The sequence below is a fragment of the Chelmon rostratus genome, chromosome 1, assembly GCF_017976325.1.
Source record: "Chelmon rostratus isolate fCheRos1 chromosome 1, fCheRos1.pri, whole genome shotgun sequence".
Lineage (NCBI taxonomy): Eukaryota > Metazoa > Chordata > Actinopteri > Chaetodontiformes > Chaetodontidae > Chelmon > Chelmon rostratus.
This window is the reverse complement of record NC_055658.1, coordinates 13,363,603-13,378,930: the sequence shown is the minus strand read 5'-3', so window position 1 is coordinate 13,378,930 and position 15,328 is coordinate 13,363,603. Positions and strand designations below refer to the sequence as shown.

The 15,328-nt window shown below is 41.1% G+C and overlaps 1 protein-coding gene across 1 annotated transcript; it reads right to left on the bottom strand.

Moving 5' to 3' along the window:
• Window positions 1–816: 816 nt before the first annotated feature.
• Window positions 817–15,231, bottom strand: pkd1l3 (polycystic kidney disease 1-like 3). Its single transcript, XM_041941346.1, has 23 exons — window positions 14,983–15,231; window positions 14,073–14,180; window positions 13,859–13,884; window positions 13,731–13,764; window positions 13,558–13,619; window positions 13,365–13,427; window positions 12,691–12,849; window positions 12,472–12,584; window positions 12,253–12,376; window positions 12,051–12,173; window positions 11,029–11,248; window positions 10,337–10,518; window positions 9,988–10,218; window positions 9,556–9,657; window positions 8,588–8,766; window positions 7,455–7,601; window positions 7,164–7,366; window positions 5,201–5,388; window positions 4,926–5,058; window positions 4,350–4,545; window positions 3,627–3,843; window positions 3,411–3,495; window positions 817–1,907 (listed from the first exon to the last, which is right to left on the bottom strand). Exons 1-23 carry the CDS (start codon window positions 15,095–15,097, stop codon window positions 1,861–1,863), a joined length of 3,057 nt encoding a protein of 1,018 aa, XP_041797280.1. The 5' UTR covers window positions 15,098–15,231; the 3' UTR covers window positions 817–1,860.
• Between the last annotated feature and the right edge of the window lie 97 nt (window positions 15,232–15,328).

Below are 15,328 nucleotides of genomic sequence, written 5' to 3'. Positions count from 1 at the left end.
TTCATGTTCTATCACTGTGAGGTTTGTCCAGGCTGAAACCGCACTGACAAACTGATCATTATTATCTTGGAATACACAGCGGTATCAACGCATCACACCTTGCTTTTAGTTACTGAACCACTGTGGTGTATGTGGGTCGAGCAACTCTGCTGAAGTGCTTTGAAGAAAATGAGGGCTGCTGATACTTATTGAGTTGTGTGCTGTTGACCGGAGCTGGAATGGCTGCTGGATAGTTTCTTTTACGAACTTTCAAAGGTTATTCCACTGAAAGGACGCATTGTGCAAAGGGAATAATGACCAGCTGGATTTGTGTTAGTGGTTTTGTGAGTCCTTTGTGAGGTCAGAGATGGACCGTCAAAGTCTGGCATTGTATATTAGTTTTGATGTGATAAGTAGAATATAAATCATCTGTATGTATCTACTCTATAAGGACAACTTATAGAATGCCGAATGCTTCGGAAGATGGTTGGCTGGATGACATTCCATAAATACCCACTTATATAAACACATTATTGTGGATTATACCAAAAATAGCTGCAAGAAGATGTCTATTTAGTGCCCAAAAGGTATTTAGTGTAAACCAGGTGTACAAATATTGATGCTGAAGCTTGGTTTATCTGAAAGATTGTCAGAGAGAAAAAGCAAATTTGAAATGAATGAGTATATTATAATTCCAGTAATAATAGTGACTATGAGGCACAAAACAGTGGTTTTTAGTTTACAGATTTATCAGCTACTGCAGCTCATTCAATTAAAAGTCACTGATTGATTAAATACATTCAGAATTTAATAGAGATGAGTTAATTCGAGCCCACACACACAGTATCAATAAATGAAAACAATAAATAAACCAGTTGTTTTTGATTTAAGAAAAAAGGACAGAAGGTCTAAGACGTGTCTGCAGACCTGCTCGTATTCCCAAACCAAAAGCACGAACTCGAACGAACGTTGTTAGGTCTGCGACATGAATCATTCAAAGGCAGGGCAGACTGAAGAGCACAGAAGCAGGCATGTATGATGAAAAGTCATGACATGCACCTTCAGCATGTATTACAGTGACGGAGGTGAAATGAAAAAAGTGATCAATTAATAATTGGCTCCCATATGTGCAATTACGTAAAAGCGTCTTCCCGCTTCTCTAAAAGTGGAAGTCCATGTTGGCGTAGAATCGATGGCTGGCCGTCAGACACTGTGATGATGAGTCATGCTGACAGGCTGCTTTGAATGCTGACCATGTCAATATTTCCAAAGTTGCTGATAGCAAATTATTTGAGCCAAGTCATTTTCATGCTAAAACAAGACATTTCCCCCTTTTGTACAAGCCATTGAAATATAATTTAGAATATTAATGGTCCACTAAAACCCAAATGAATTTGGCTGAACTTAAAATTAACAAATTATATCAATATGTATATAGACTTTGAATCATCCTAGCAGGGCTTCTATTCCATTACTTGTTGATTACATTTATTTTATTGGATGTTTGCCATCCAAGCCTGCCTCAGTGCCTTTAGAAGCTGTACATGGATTCTACCAATTTTGCGCGTTGACAGCGTATCCACAGATGAACAAGCAACCAGAGTCTTTATACACACAAACATCGTCATGTAAATTACTTGAAAAAGCAATGCTTCAACATGCAGGAACATTATTTAATTACCCATTTCAGAAAAAACTTTCCGAGGCACTGGAAATTCTGTACATATACAAAAACATCAGAATGTGTTATGCAATTTTTATGCTCAGAAAGTAAAACCTCCAATAAGTGCAAAAGAGTGTTTAAGAAGCGAGGGCGCTGTGGATTGCACCCGGGCCCGTCAGAGAAGACATCTCATCCCGCTAACCTCCCTCACAGCTCCCTCACAGCGTGTCCCTGCCAGAGTACCGTCTACACTTGTCTTGTTGCTCTGTAAAATGGAGAAGACAGTGCAGTAAGGCTCACAGTACTTAACTTCTCTTTAACTGAAGGATGGATGCACTGATACACTTAAGAGAGAGAGAGAGAGAAGTCACTTGGGAGGAGCAGAAAACTAAAAGGGCCACTAGTTTGTAGTTGTCAAAGCAAATATTTTTACTGTTTCATATGCATCATTACATAACAGCTCTCTGCAGTCAACCTGAAACAAAATGGAATGGATACCTCTGTCTGCCTCATGAATTATGCATAGGTAGTTTGGACTAAACAATTTATGTGATAAATTAAATTTAGAGGCTTCTTTTTTAGATCTTGCAATGCAACATCTCAGGTTTATCCTAAAAGGCTGGTTCCACTCAGATGCTTTTGCTAGTTTGCCAAATGTCAGTTGTCACAGATATTATATATTTATTTTATGAAAGTTTTTGTTTCAAGTGAAAGCTAAATTTTTACTTTGAAGCAAATTAAATGTGTTGAAACTGGATATTCATTCCTTAGGTTTAAAAATGCAATATGGAAGAATTTGCCATCTGTTAAATTCATACTCCAAACAAACAGGGGGCAGCGTATCACCAGAGTGGCTGCTAACTGTAGCTGCTGATCGCTAGTTTGCTCAATTAGTCGTGCAGCTAGCTGTCCGGACTCAGACTGGGAGCTTGGAGCACCGAGGGAGCATTGGTGTTTCACCCCTGAGACAGGAACTTTGGAGGAGGAGGTTTTCAAGCTCAGGGAAGGGGGCCCAGCTGGAAATGCTGGGATCAGCAGCCTCCCAGTGAACAAGGCTGGACCGGACTCCAGGGACCACGAAGACACCGCAGAGACAGGAGAGGTGTGAAGAGGGAGAGGAGCGAGAGGGAGGTCCGGCTTCGGCCAGTGCCCCACCTCCAGAGGCCTGAGCTATGCTATCAGACTCTCACCTCTTGAGGTATAAAGTGGTATTACAAGAAAGGATGGTTTGGGGCTAGCTGGTTAGCATGCTAACTTCAGTAGATATCTCTGCATCACAATATATAGACCTTTTTAATGTAACGTCAAAACTGTTCAGCTTCAAATTCTGCTGATGATTTAATTAAACTTTTCATTGTTTTGAATTAAAATTCTTACATATTGCACATTTAAACCTGCACTAACTGATTTTTTTTGGCCACTTGGGGGCAGCAGAAGCAAACTGTGAACACAACATTGAAATCTTTTCACCTTTTAAGCTGATTAGGCGAACATGTTAGCAAACAGTTGCTTATTTACACATGCGCCAGACATGGGGCTACATCTTTGTGGCAAATGTAAGTCCAATATTTGCTCTCTTTTAGCTCTGTTTTGGTCGGCACCAACTCCTCTTTAGCTGCTAAATGCTCCTTTATGTTCACCAGCGTACAGTGGATTTTTAGATTTCTGCTACATCTGAAAACAACGTTGTGAGAGTGAACAAAAACATCGAGGAATCTGTACACCCCAGCCTGTTCTAGTAAGACTTCCTGCACAATGTTTTTCTTACCCAACAGCACTTGCTCAATTTCTTCAGTCTCCTCCACAGCTACAGGTTTCAGCAGAAGGGCAAAAACCACAGCAAGGCCTATCACCTGTGAGCAAAAACAAGCCACAGGAACTCTTTCAGAAATGCTGCATACCTGACACACATAAATATAAAAAACACAGAAATCTTTTGAACAAATTGTGTTATTCCACACCCGGTTTCCCCATCTTTACCCACCTTGAGAGGCTGGAGTATAAAGATGCTCTGGAAAAGGGAGAGGCCCAGAGACATGACCCACTTGATGGACTTCTCTTTGCCGTATTGAAAACCGTACAGCAGGGTGAAGAATGTGGACACTCCACTGATGGAGAGCAACAGGAACCAGCCCAGGAACACACACCACCAGGGCAGCCAGCAGCCTGCCGACTTCTCCTTCTTCCTCACGGGAGGTGGGCTGAGCAGAGGTGAGCGAAGGAACAAGCGGAGGCAAAAGAGGACAGCACACAAGATGTAAATAAAACCAGTGGTGTTTCTGCTCTAAGCAGATATAATTATATTGCGGAGTTTTAGCTCTCGCCTCCAACAGCAATTAAAAATCTTTTAAAAAGTTTAGAGGAGAATCTTTTTTTAGAAGTGAAATATGACAAAGGGCCCAAACAAGATGTGGTGTTTTGTAACAGCTCATAAGCCTTAAACAGAACCACTAGTTTAATCTTAAATAATGCACTTAATTTTGATTAACTTTTACGTTTTTGCAAAATCTTAAACTGAAAAGTAACTAAAGCTGTCAGATAAATGTAATGGAGTAAAAATTGCCATATCAGCCTCTGAACTGTAGTAGGGTAAAAGTAGCATCAAATAGTACAAGTACCACAAAATTCTACTTAAGTGCAGTATTTGATTAAATATACTTAGTTACTTTGCACCACTGTGTGTTTGTGTGTTGGCTGGTGTGCTGACCAGTAGGCCAAGTGGCTAGAGAAGACCATCTCAGCCTTGCGAACCAGCAGGTTGGTGACGTTGAGGGTCTGCTGGTACTCGTATGGACTCGGGAAGTTCTTTCCATCCATTCTCTCCAAGCACATCATGAGGTGACAGAGACCGGCCAGGAGGAACTTGCTGCAGTACACCCAGTGGGGGTCACTCTCACTCTCCCCTTTGATCAGGTGACACACATACCAGCATGTAATTGTTTTTCTCTGAGAGCGAAAGACAGACTGGGGAAGCTGGAGAGTGTTGAGAGACGCACCCGTGTTGACAGAAATGTACATTGTCTGCAGTGTTATCCTTGAAACCTTTATTGCATCAGGAAATACCTGTGCCTGTGTTAGGACACTTTGGTGTGACTGTCTTTGTCATCAACTTGCTCTGTCTCATTCTTCGTGACTGTATAATGCTCTTCTCGTTAGCTGCAACTTCATTTAATTGTACAGTACAGAAAACACTTTGTCCTTTTATCGAGTCAGGCTAACAGGAGGTAGTACACTGCCGTTTTTCTGTAAAAATAGATAAATGAATAAATAAATAAATTAATACCTTGCATAAGATGAATGAATTCATGCACTCTGTCCAAGGCAGGGCAGAGGTCAGCGATGGACTCCAGCTTGTGCACCTCTGACATCTTGTTCCTCTGACTTCTGCTCACCAAAGAAATCACTTCCTCTGTATCCTAGGAGAAAAGCAAGAGTACATATGCTTTATTATACAGTAGAAGTCAAAGCCACGCAAAGCACTTAGTGTTACTGTGGCATGATGAGGCATTGAAGGACAATGCACAAAACCAGTCACACAAGCGCAAGTGCAAAACACACCTTCAGAATACTTGGTATGGTAATTGCGGGTGGTCTCGAGTTCCCCTCAGAGTCGCCTTTTTGAGATTTTGAAATTATGCGAGGTCTGATGCTTCGGAAGATGGTGATGATGAGGATGTTGATTGGGAACATGAGTAGGCCACTCTCTACCCCCACCATGACCTCCTGCCAGGTGATTTGCAAAGAACCTAAAGAGAGAGAGAAAAAAAGGACACAGTTTCGATGATGAGAAGCAACTGACACCAGACCAAGAGAAGATCATCCAATCACACATCTAGTTTTATGGCTCTCCTCAACCTCATTAAAGCTCTGACAAACTGACTACCTGTCCAACTCCAAACAGCTCACAAACACATATAGCTGCTGAATATTGTGGAACATCTGGCAGCTGAAAGAAGCAGATATTTCCCTCAGGGGTTGGTGGAGAGCAAAACAGAGCTAAAAGTATTCTACAGGTGGCCAGAAACACGACTCCAAATGAAAGCTAACGCTGACTGCATCTGCTAGATGTGTAATAAGCAGCTGTTTGCTTATAAGTTTACTACATTGGCTTAAAAGGTCATGTGTCAAAAAACCAAAAAGAAGCAAGTTTAGAGCTGCAGATGTAGACATACCTGAGAGCGCCATCTACAGGCAAGAAAGTATCTACTTTTGAGATTTTGACATTTGCACTTGCATTCGCAGAGCATTGAGTGTTGCAGCTATTTGAAGCTTTTTTTTATTTCTAGTTACAGTTTGTGTGTCTGCGACTGTGATTTTTCAACTAAATACTGAGCTTCAACAGTGCTCTGTGTGTCACTGCATGTCCTCTGTCCTCCTGGTTACTTTTAAGAGGAAGGGGTCCTGATCAGACTTGTCCAAGAAAGAAAATTCAAAAGAATTTAAGGAAATTAGAAATGTCGGCTGACTTTGTGTTTGGTGCTGAATATTACTATTATGCTGAACTGGTATATTGGTATATGCTGAATATTGCTGAATATCTCATGTTTAATTTTCTTAAAAAAAAAATGAAATTAGAAAATAAAAAGCTTAATCCATTTCCAGGTTCATATATGTGTAAAAAAATATGTATCTCTATTAATATTTATTACATTTAACATATCAGATAGTGATCCATTAATATGTATTATTTCATTTTAGCTAACAGGTAGCACAAGTGTAAAATGTTAAATCTTAGCACACATGCAGATGCACAAAGAAAACAACTGCTGCAACATAGCCTGAAGGTGGTGTTTGTGTTTGACTTAATGTTACTTTCTTTTGCCTGCAGGTGGCGACATGTGTACATCTGAAGGTTTGCTGCTGGTCTAAGACCGACTAAACAGCTCCCTCCTGTGGACAATCTACATTCTGCTAAACCAATGTGAGTGAGACACTACACAGCTGCATGAGGTGCTTCTCAAAAAACCAATGAAAACAAAGAACCCCAAAAATCTGCACAGTTTATCCATATTGTGAATAATTCTAGCTGACACCGCAGAGTTTCTGGTTACACACGCTCACATGTGTACTTGTGCAGCAGTATTAGTGATGCTACTTGCATGCATATTCAACCAGCTGTGACCTCCAAAAGGCAACAAGCAGGTCAAAAGGTGATTGATGATCTCATTGCACACATGCTCTATTTATTTTTTGCTGTAAAGCTGTGCTGACGCCTCCATCGAGCCTCAGTTGCACATGTGGAAGCAGACGTGTTGGAGATAATACGATATATTTACAAACAAGCCAAAGACACCTTCCACTCCAGCTCATATACTGGCTTCAGCCTTTTGAACTTTCCCAAAACTTAACATCCTGAAGAAAGCATCTCATTATATTACATTTCAGATAATCATTAATTGTTCACGATCAAACTTTCTTGCTACACTGTGGGTTTGTTGTGCAATTCACCTTACATTCTACATACCCTTGATTTTTTTAGGTCATAAAGCTAAGAAACAGACTTTTAAAGACTGCAATTCACCCAACGAGAAGAGTACTGGCGAGTCCTCATCTGTAGGAATGTTCCAGAAGGCGATATTGATGGCCATGGTGCAGAGGAGCAGGCTCATGCAGCAAGAGACCCTCTGGGCACGAGTGAACGGACTACGAGAGGGAGGATCCACTATGGACACCCAGATGTGTTCATCCCTGAAGCCAGTCGACGTTCTGCTCTGGAAAATATTCCTGACAGAGACAGAAACCCAGCAGAAACACTTATAAACCGAGAGCTGAGTGGGTTCGTTTCAGCAGCGTAAAGTGGTCCAGCTCTGACCTGAAGCTGGCAATCTCGTTGTTCTTTGCAGCATTGAAGGTTTTCTTGGTCATTCCGTCTCCACGGTCAGCGCTCAGCCAGCAGTCACAGAGGAAGTGCCACACCTGTCGGGTCTGGAGGTCTTGTATGGTCACCTTGTTTATGTACCTTTTCATAAGGGAAATTCATAAGGCAACAACATTATACATTCACCATATGTGCATGCGTGAAATGCAAATGTTCGATATATTTCAGCTAAACTGGGAGCACCAAATGGCATTATACGGAAAGCATTCAATTTGCATATTATGCCTGTTATGTATTTCGTTTGAAATTTCCATATACTGTAGGCAGAGGTTTCTTGCCTGCAGCCAAAGTCAATGTTAAAGAATTACAATTTTGTAAAGCAAACCACGATATATTTATCATATCATTAGTCAGGACAGCATCAACCCCTATGCTGCATTGGTCATAGTATTTTATTGGAAGCACAACAGTACTCTATATGTTTCTTTATGACCGATCTTCTGTGACACTATAGCTCAGATCTATTCTCCACCAAAGCCTGTGCGTGTGTACTGTCGGCTTAGAGCGGTATTTAACAAGAGGTGATAACAAGGTAGTGCTAAACGATGAGGCTCTCCTGACATTTTGATGTGTCACAGTGAAGAAGCAAGCGAACTGTCCTGCAGAGAGGCAATAACCCCTACCTGTACACAGCTCTAACAACCCTGTTAACAGGCTGACACTGACACCCAGCAATTATCCACCGGGTCAGATGAATCAATCCAAACCAAAAAAAACACACAACTGTCTAAATATCACTTCAAGGTAGAATCTAAAAATCCCATAAAGCTGCAATAAACTACACGTGTACTGGTTTCAAAACAAATTATGTCATTTTAAAATAGCTGCGGTGGACAAGGAGGAGGAGGAGACGGTAACATGGACATCACACATATATTGTATAACTGGGCTATGCCTTGTATATATGCCACTAAGGAATTGTTTGTTTATGTATTGACAGAAATCCTTGTGACTGAAATGTTTAAATAAATCAATACAGAGCTCCTAAGCGTGTGTGTGGGAACTGACTTTTTTCTTCGCAGTAATATTAGATGCATTAATTGCTACTGAAGTATGCTCAGTAGTACCATGATGGGCGACCTCCAGAGTTGTCATGCTGCAGTCTGAGGTTTCGCACGTCTCCCAGTGGGAAGGGTGTGGCCAGCAGAAACATATCAACAGCTCCTCTCTCGAACACAGGCTTGTCTGGATCTGTGAGGTTGTGTATGTCACTCTCCCCCTCTGAGCCACTCAGCTTCACTGTCACCTACAGGAGGACAGAAACACTTGTGCTTACACAACACATCAGTGTCCTGAGCCAAGACCGAGTAAAAGACAGACCACACTAGTGTTGGTGTGTGTGTGTATATATATATATGTACACACACACACACACACACACACAAACCAAATTTTACCTTTACCTTTTACCTAAATTTTATCTATGGTTTTTCAGCAATGTATTCTAATGTGGTTATTACATCTCTGTATGGTAGTTATTATTGTAAGTGGCTGGGTCCACCATTCTGATGCATTCAAGTGTTGGTGGGGAGTTCTAGCATCCAAGACTTGTGAGTCTAAAGTTGTGGAAAACAACTTTATTATTATCTTTTTTATTATTATTATCTATTTTTCAAGTCTGTCTGAAAACAATAGTCAGGCGCTTTTAGTCATGCATTTTGCTTGCTTTGATCGTTCATCTTGTTTGAACTGGCTGTGAGGACAGTTCATATAAGCACCTCATTACCGTTTCATATCCTTCAAGGAGGCTTCATTTGCATTATCTTTTTCACAATGTCTGTGTTTACTTGTTGCCATCATTGTCATGCCAATATGGTGCTTAAATGTTGAACGTCAGCTAGATTCATATTTTAACTTGAACTGAATCTGCTGAAAGGTAGGAAAAAATACATTAATCTAAAGTATACACCACTTAAACATGCAGTATGCCCAGATGTACGGCACCCTCAGTAACATGATAAGTCTATTAGCTTATTCAGCTCTCTGCTAGAAAAATTAAAAATAAATAATTCTGTGAATTAAAGAAAACTCTTACATTGGCAGTAGTCCCAGCATTCTTGCGATGGCCAGTCTGGACGCTAATCAGATAGTTGTACAGAGCACCTGGGTGATTGTCCTCCAGCAGAGTCATCTTCCTCTGTACAGTTCAACATAGAAGATTGTGGTGCACAAATATGAATGTGTTGGCAGGAACTGCTATATTTGGGCACTGGAGTGAATACAAATAGTTTCATTTCCAAACAGAATATCTACCATTCTAAAAAAGGACCCTATGCAGGTCAATACGGCTTAATATTGGGAAATGATTTGCTTATAAGTTCATGATTAAGAAAAGAATACATTCTTTTCTAATGTGTAGCTGAATTGTCCGTACATGATAATACTGCAACACCTCACACTTAAATTAATAATACAATATGAAAAACACTGACATAAGGAGCTGTTTTATGAGTCTGGAGAGACTGACCTTAGAGCGTGACCTGCGGTCAGCATAGCAGGCCCACAGCAGAGTGATCAGGTACAGGCCGAAGAAAGTGCACAGCAGTGCCAGCACCACGTAGTTCTCAGACACGGTAGCAAACAGCTCTGTCGTGCGAGATACGTCCACGTAGTTCGGCATCACAATGACGGAGCTCCCAAAGAGAGTGAGGTGGTTACACAGACACTGCGCTTGCTCTGGGGTGCTCTTCTCTCCCACCTGAGACAAACAGACCACATCAGTGTCTGATATGCAGCTACTGGTGCCGGTGGTTGTAGTAGTAGTAGTAGTAGTTGCCGTACATGCAATATCAGAGTTAATCCAGGTGGAAACTCACCTGGCAGCCTTCAGTGCTCCATGTCTCCTTCTCTATGCTCCAGTACAAGCACTTGCTGACAAAGGAAGTGATCCTCAGCGTCAGGCCTCTCTCCCAAGTGGAATTGAAGAGTCTGGTGTCAACGTACCAGACTCCAGGAGTCCGCTGTAACATGTCTGGGGTTATCGTCCAGCGATAGCCTCCTATTGCAAAAATTAGCTTAATAAATACAGTTTGTCCATTTGACACACGCTCACCAGCCACTTCATTAGGCACACTTGTACAACCCTAATGCGATCCAATACAACAACCTCAGCCATAAATTCTGATGGTAATGTTCAGCTTCGATTGACACGGTCAGAGATATATTAATTTAACTGCATGTTTATTACTGACGTTATAGTTTGCAGTTGTGTTGAAGTAGACCACATGTTCCCAATTATTTGTCCACCCCATTCACATGCACAAGAGAGACAGAATATTAGAAACCCCTTGTAATGTAATGCACCACCACCACCTACTATGACCTCAATAATAGTAGAAGTTATGGCAGAGCTGCCGTGTTGGATCAGTGGCCGGTGAGTATCAATACATGAGAGAAGTGAGCAATAGCATGTGAAACAAACCATAGTAAATTGGTGTCTGTTAGCACTTTTTGATCAGAGGTCAGGGCATGCAGGAATAGATTAATGCCTGCTTGTGGTAACAGTTACCCGTTTGGCTCAGGATGGTTGTGTTGCTGAAGTATGTGTCGTTAGGAGGTGACCCTTGAGACAACCGAAGAAGCAGCGACACATTGGTGCTCGGCTCCACGGTGAAGAATACGGTCGCTGTAGGGTCCGAGACGTTGATTGATGTAAGCGCAGAGGTGTTTTCCTCCAACACAACGGTACTATTAATGACTGTTGAAGCATTTGGATGAGGCATGAAGATCTGGAGAAACCAGAGAAAACAATCAACCTTAAGTACATATATGTTAATCAAGCCAGAAATAAATCAAAGATCTTTAGCCGTACAGTTAAGAAGAGATAGACAAAAAAAAAAAGACGGTGAGTTTCAATTTCTCTGGATTGTGTAAACTACAGTAACCAAAGAGTCAATTTTTAATGAAAAGCAATATGAAAATAATAATGAGCTGACTTTGATCTAGTAGCTTACAATAGCATTTACTCTACTAATATACACATATCTCTTGTATCTCTAATATGATTACGTTATATAAATTGTTTTTTAATTGTATCCCAAATTTCCCCGGCTGGGGATAAATTTTTATCTTGTCTTATCTAATCTTATCTTATCTAATTTCATATTTTCTTATTTTTTCTGACCATATACATTATGCACTAACAAAAAAAGACCTTATTCAATCTTAATAGTAGTAGTCGTACATTTCCCACCTTTTCCCCCCAATGCTTCTGTTTTGTGTTGCTTGTTACTGCTAACTCCACTGTTGATCTGGGAGGGGTGTACACCGTTGTGTGCTAAGTGCTGTGATAAACAAGGAGTCAGTAACTGCTTTCTTTTCACCTTCCAGTGAGGAGCTTCACTCTCTGTGCAGTCGCTCTAACAAAACTGGTTATTTCCTGGATGTATGTGAAACGTGTCTCTCACTACTGCCATTTCGAATTGACTGACCCAGTGGAGGCACCGTAATGTTGACTTGTTGTATGTGATGCACAGTGTTCTGTATCACCTTTGCTTTTCCTTTGCTTGCATTCAAAACATTTGTCTGTACCTCTATCATCTCTGTCAGGTTTGCCAGCGTTATGTCTGAGGCTCCGTCACTAAGCAAAAGGCTGCAGAGAGTCCCAGAGATGTTGTCGTCAGACGGATGAGGATTCTCTGAGAATGTAGCCATCTGAGAGGGAAACAAGGTCTGTTTAAAGGGCTGCAGATGACTGCGATGAAGCAAACACATGATTATAACACACACATACCTGAGAGATGATTCTGCTGTGCTTTCCAAGCTGAGCCTCAAGTGCTGAATATGAGGGGAGTCTGATGAACGCACCATCTCTCTCTGAACCCAGCACCGCATTGCTGAGGTCAGCAGGTGAGTGACTGGGTAGAGGGACATAAAATTTGGAATGTTCTGTTTTAACATGTAATTGCTCTCATATCTATATGGTTAAAAATGAAAAAAGAAAAATCCCAACCTGCTCTGATAGATAACGCCTCTTGGGTGCCTGATAATAAATGTCTCTGTGGTAGCCAAACCCAGCAGCAAAGAAACTGCCCGAAAGATCTCAAAGATATCCTCAAACAAAGACTGGAGAGGGAAAAAAGCATCATCACCTCACTGTAACAGCTATAATGACGACAAAACCTGTATGATTGCTTAAAGCTGCCACAGTTGCACATTCTTCTGAGCTCACCGTAGGGTTTGGGTTAACGTCGATGTCACATTTTTTCAATGAGAGCAGGAGGATGCCGGTGCTACAGTTGATGATGCGACTGATTGTGACGTTGTTTTGCAAAGCGAATTCTGGAGTCAGTTTTCTTGTGCCCTCCAACAAATATTGAATGAATTTGTCCTATGAAAGGGAAAAACGGACAACACATCTGATGTGTCAGGACAGTTACAATGATGCAGTTGCAGATTCAGGTGGTCTGAGGGGCAGGGGTGAAAAAAAAAAATCAAAAGAGCACCAGCTGCATGAGGTGGGGCTCCAGTGCAGAGGAAGTCCAGATTAGAAGTGTTTTATTATGTAAGTCAGTATAACTACAGCTCTGTAATAAGGAAAAGGAAGGAAAGTATTTAACCATTTATATATGGTACTGCATCATGTCTTCAGTATAGGAAGGGCACCTTTAAAGGGACTTAATCAAATTTACTCCACTTGAAGGGCACCCTGGAGTGCACTTTGTCATGTTTTTTTGCACACTGGGCCACCACAGAGGGCACTTCATTGTGTTTTATCTACCATGGGAGCAACTAAAGGGGCATGTTTGCAGTGTCTTTTTCAAACATGGGGGCACCAGGGGAGCCACCGTCATCAGTGCATCAATGGAATACATTCCGCAGGCTTTCCAACATGAAGGTACCCACCCTGTTGTCATCTGTCGGCTCCCCTCCTGTTAATTCCATTCGCGTTAGTTCTTTATCTGCTTCCTGCATTAGAAAAACAACACTTGTGAACTTTGAGGTATAATAAGCAAAAGGCCATTATTGTACTATTGAAAAGTCCTCGTGATTCATGGGTCAAACAGTCTGTATGTAATATTAATGAGGCATCTCTCACCTGGAGAAGTCTGTCAATGTCTCCAACATGCAAACGCATGCCCTCTTGATCCCTTTTGAGACCTGTGATCAAAGTGTGTTTGAGAAGCAGAGAATGAGAGGCAGAAACTCAGTTTTATGACTTCTGTCCTTCACTTCTTCACTTTCATCACATAAAGTTTCAGTCTCACTTACGGGCTCTGGTCCCATGACTGGACACGACTGTCTTCTGCAGAGGAAACAGATGAAACAAATTACAAAGAAAACTAACATGAAAACTGAGTCTAGAAGGCTTCTTACTAACTGTGAGATGTGTCTCATACCTTTGTGTTTGATGAGGACCACAAATCTTTAAAACAATAATGACACTTTTAAGAATCAGCATATTGCATATGAAGTGAAAGAAAACCGTAAAAAACTTTAATCAGTTGTCAGGAATGCAAGGAGAGAGGAAGAAAGAAAGACAGAGAAGAAGGAAGGGAAAAAAGGAAGAGAGGTCGAAGTTAAAGCAGTGATCAGGAAGCTGTTGTTGCGTACTGTGGGTGCAAAGGAAGCCTCGTCTCTGGTTGCAGTCAGATGCTATGAAGAGCTGAAGAGGACGCAGCTTCATGTAAATGCAGTTGTCCTTTGAAACGGCAACATTTTCTGCACATAAACACACACCGACACACCATTAGGAGATCTAACTTTTTGGTACAGGAGCTGCAATTGCAGTACCATAAACCCAAAGAAGACAACAAAACTATTAGGGCTGGAACAATCAATCAATCAATCCATTAATCTGTCAATTATTTTTCAGATTTATTAGATTTTAAAATTTCAAAAGACAGTGAAAAAGTCCATCCATCAAACTGAGCTTTGCTGTCCTTTAATTAAATGTTGATGGACTAATTTTTAGCACTAGAAATAATTTTATTTCTGTAAACACATATGTTACAAAGTGTAAGTGCTAGCTATACTGTAGGCAGAATTTACATATACAGTTTACATATAATTAAACAGGGGGCTGCTAATTTTTTTACTGTATGCCGGCAAAGCTCTTGTACTGCAGTTTGTGCTCAGACAGCATTTAACACTGAGGCATTTGAGAAGTTTGTCTTATTTGGTTAAATTTCAAATGAAATGCAGTCTCACTCAGTGCCAAAGAAAGTCGGGAACCTCCCTTAGGTCATGATATAATTTTGTGGCACTGTGCACTTTGTGCCGATTTCTCTTTGAAATATTGAATAACCTTCAGCTACGCAGCCTCTGATGATTAATTCTGTCAAAGAGCCTTTGCTTCAACTCTGCATGTGACAGGAGGTCTCCAATAGACTGCTGGATTTAAGGATAAGATAAGATTTTATCTGGGGGATCACAACCCAACAATACATTAAAAATTAAAAAGAGAAAAAAGGAGGGAAAAAGCAACAACAAAATAAATGTTGTGAGTGTGTGTTTTACTCACTTCTGTCAGGTCCCTGGTACACTCCCGCGACCCCCTTCCCCAGCCACCAGGTGAAGTTGCTGATGTTTCTCTCTTTGGTGAGGCTCTTCAGGAAGATTTTTATTGGGTTGTTCATCACCTTCAGGAGTTCCCCTCCTTGCTTTTCACAGCTGCTCCTGGCTTTGGACCAAGTTGTGGACTCCTCAACAAACTCAAAACAGACATTTCTGAAAACAAATTCACACAGTGCAGGGAAATCATTGCTGCCAGGGCAGGCTTCAGACTTTCCCAGTATAGATATAAATCCAGCTGAAATCCACAAAAAGACAGCGGTTCGGAGTAACATGTCCATAGTTATTATAATGCA

Excerpts from the sequence above, each read along its gene's own strand:
- pkd1l3 (XM_041941346.1), bottom strand. The coding sequence starts at position 15,097 with ATGAACAACCCAATAAAAATCTTCCTGAAGAGCCTCACCAAAGAGAGA. Across the intron at positions 13,620-13,730 it reads CAGTCATGGGACCAGAGCCC|GTCTCAAAAGGGATCAAGAG; the intron begins GTAAGTGAGACT and ends CTTTGATCACAG. Across the intron at positions 12,377-12,471 it reads GGCGTTATCTATCAGAGCAG|TCACTCACCTGCTGACCTCA; the intron begins GTTGGGATTTTT and ends CCCTCTACCCAG.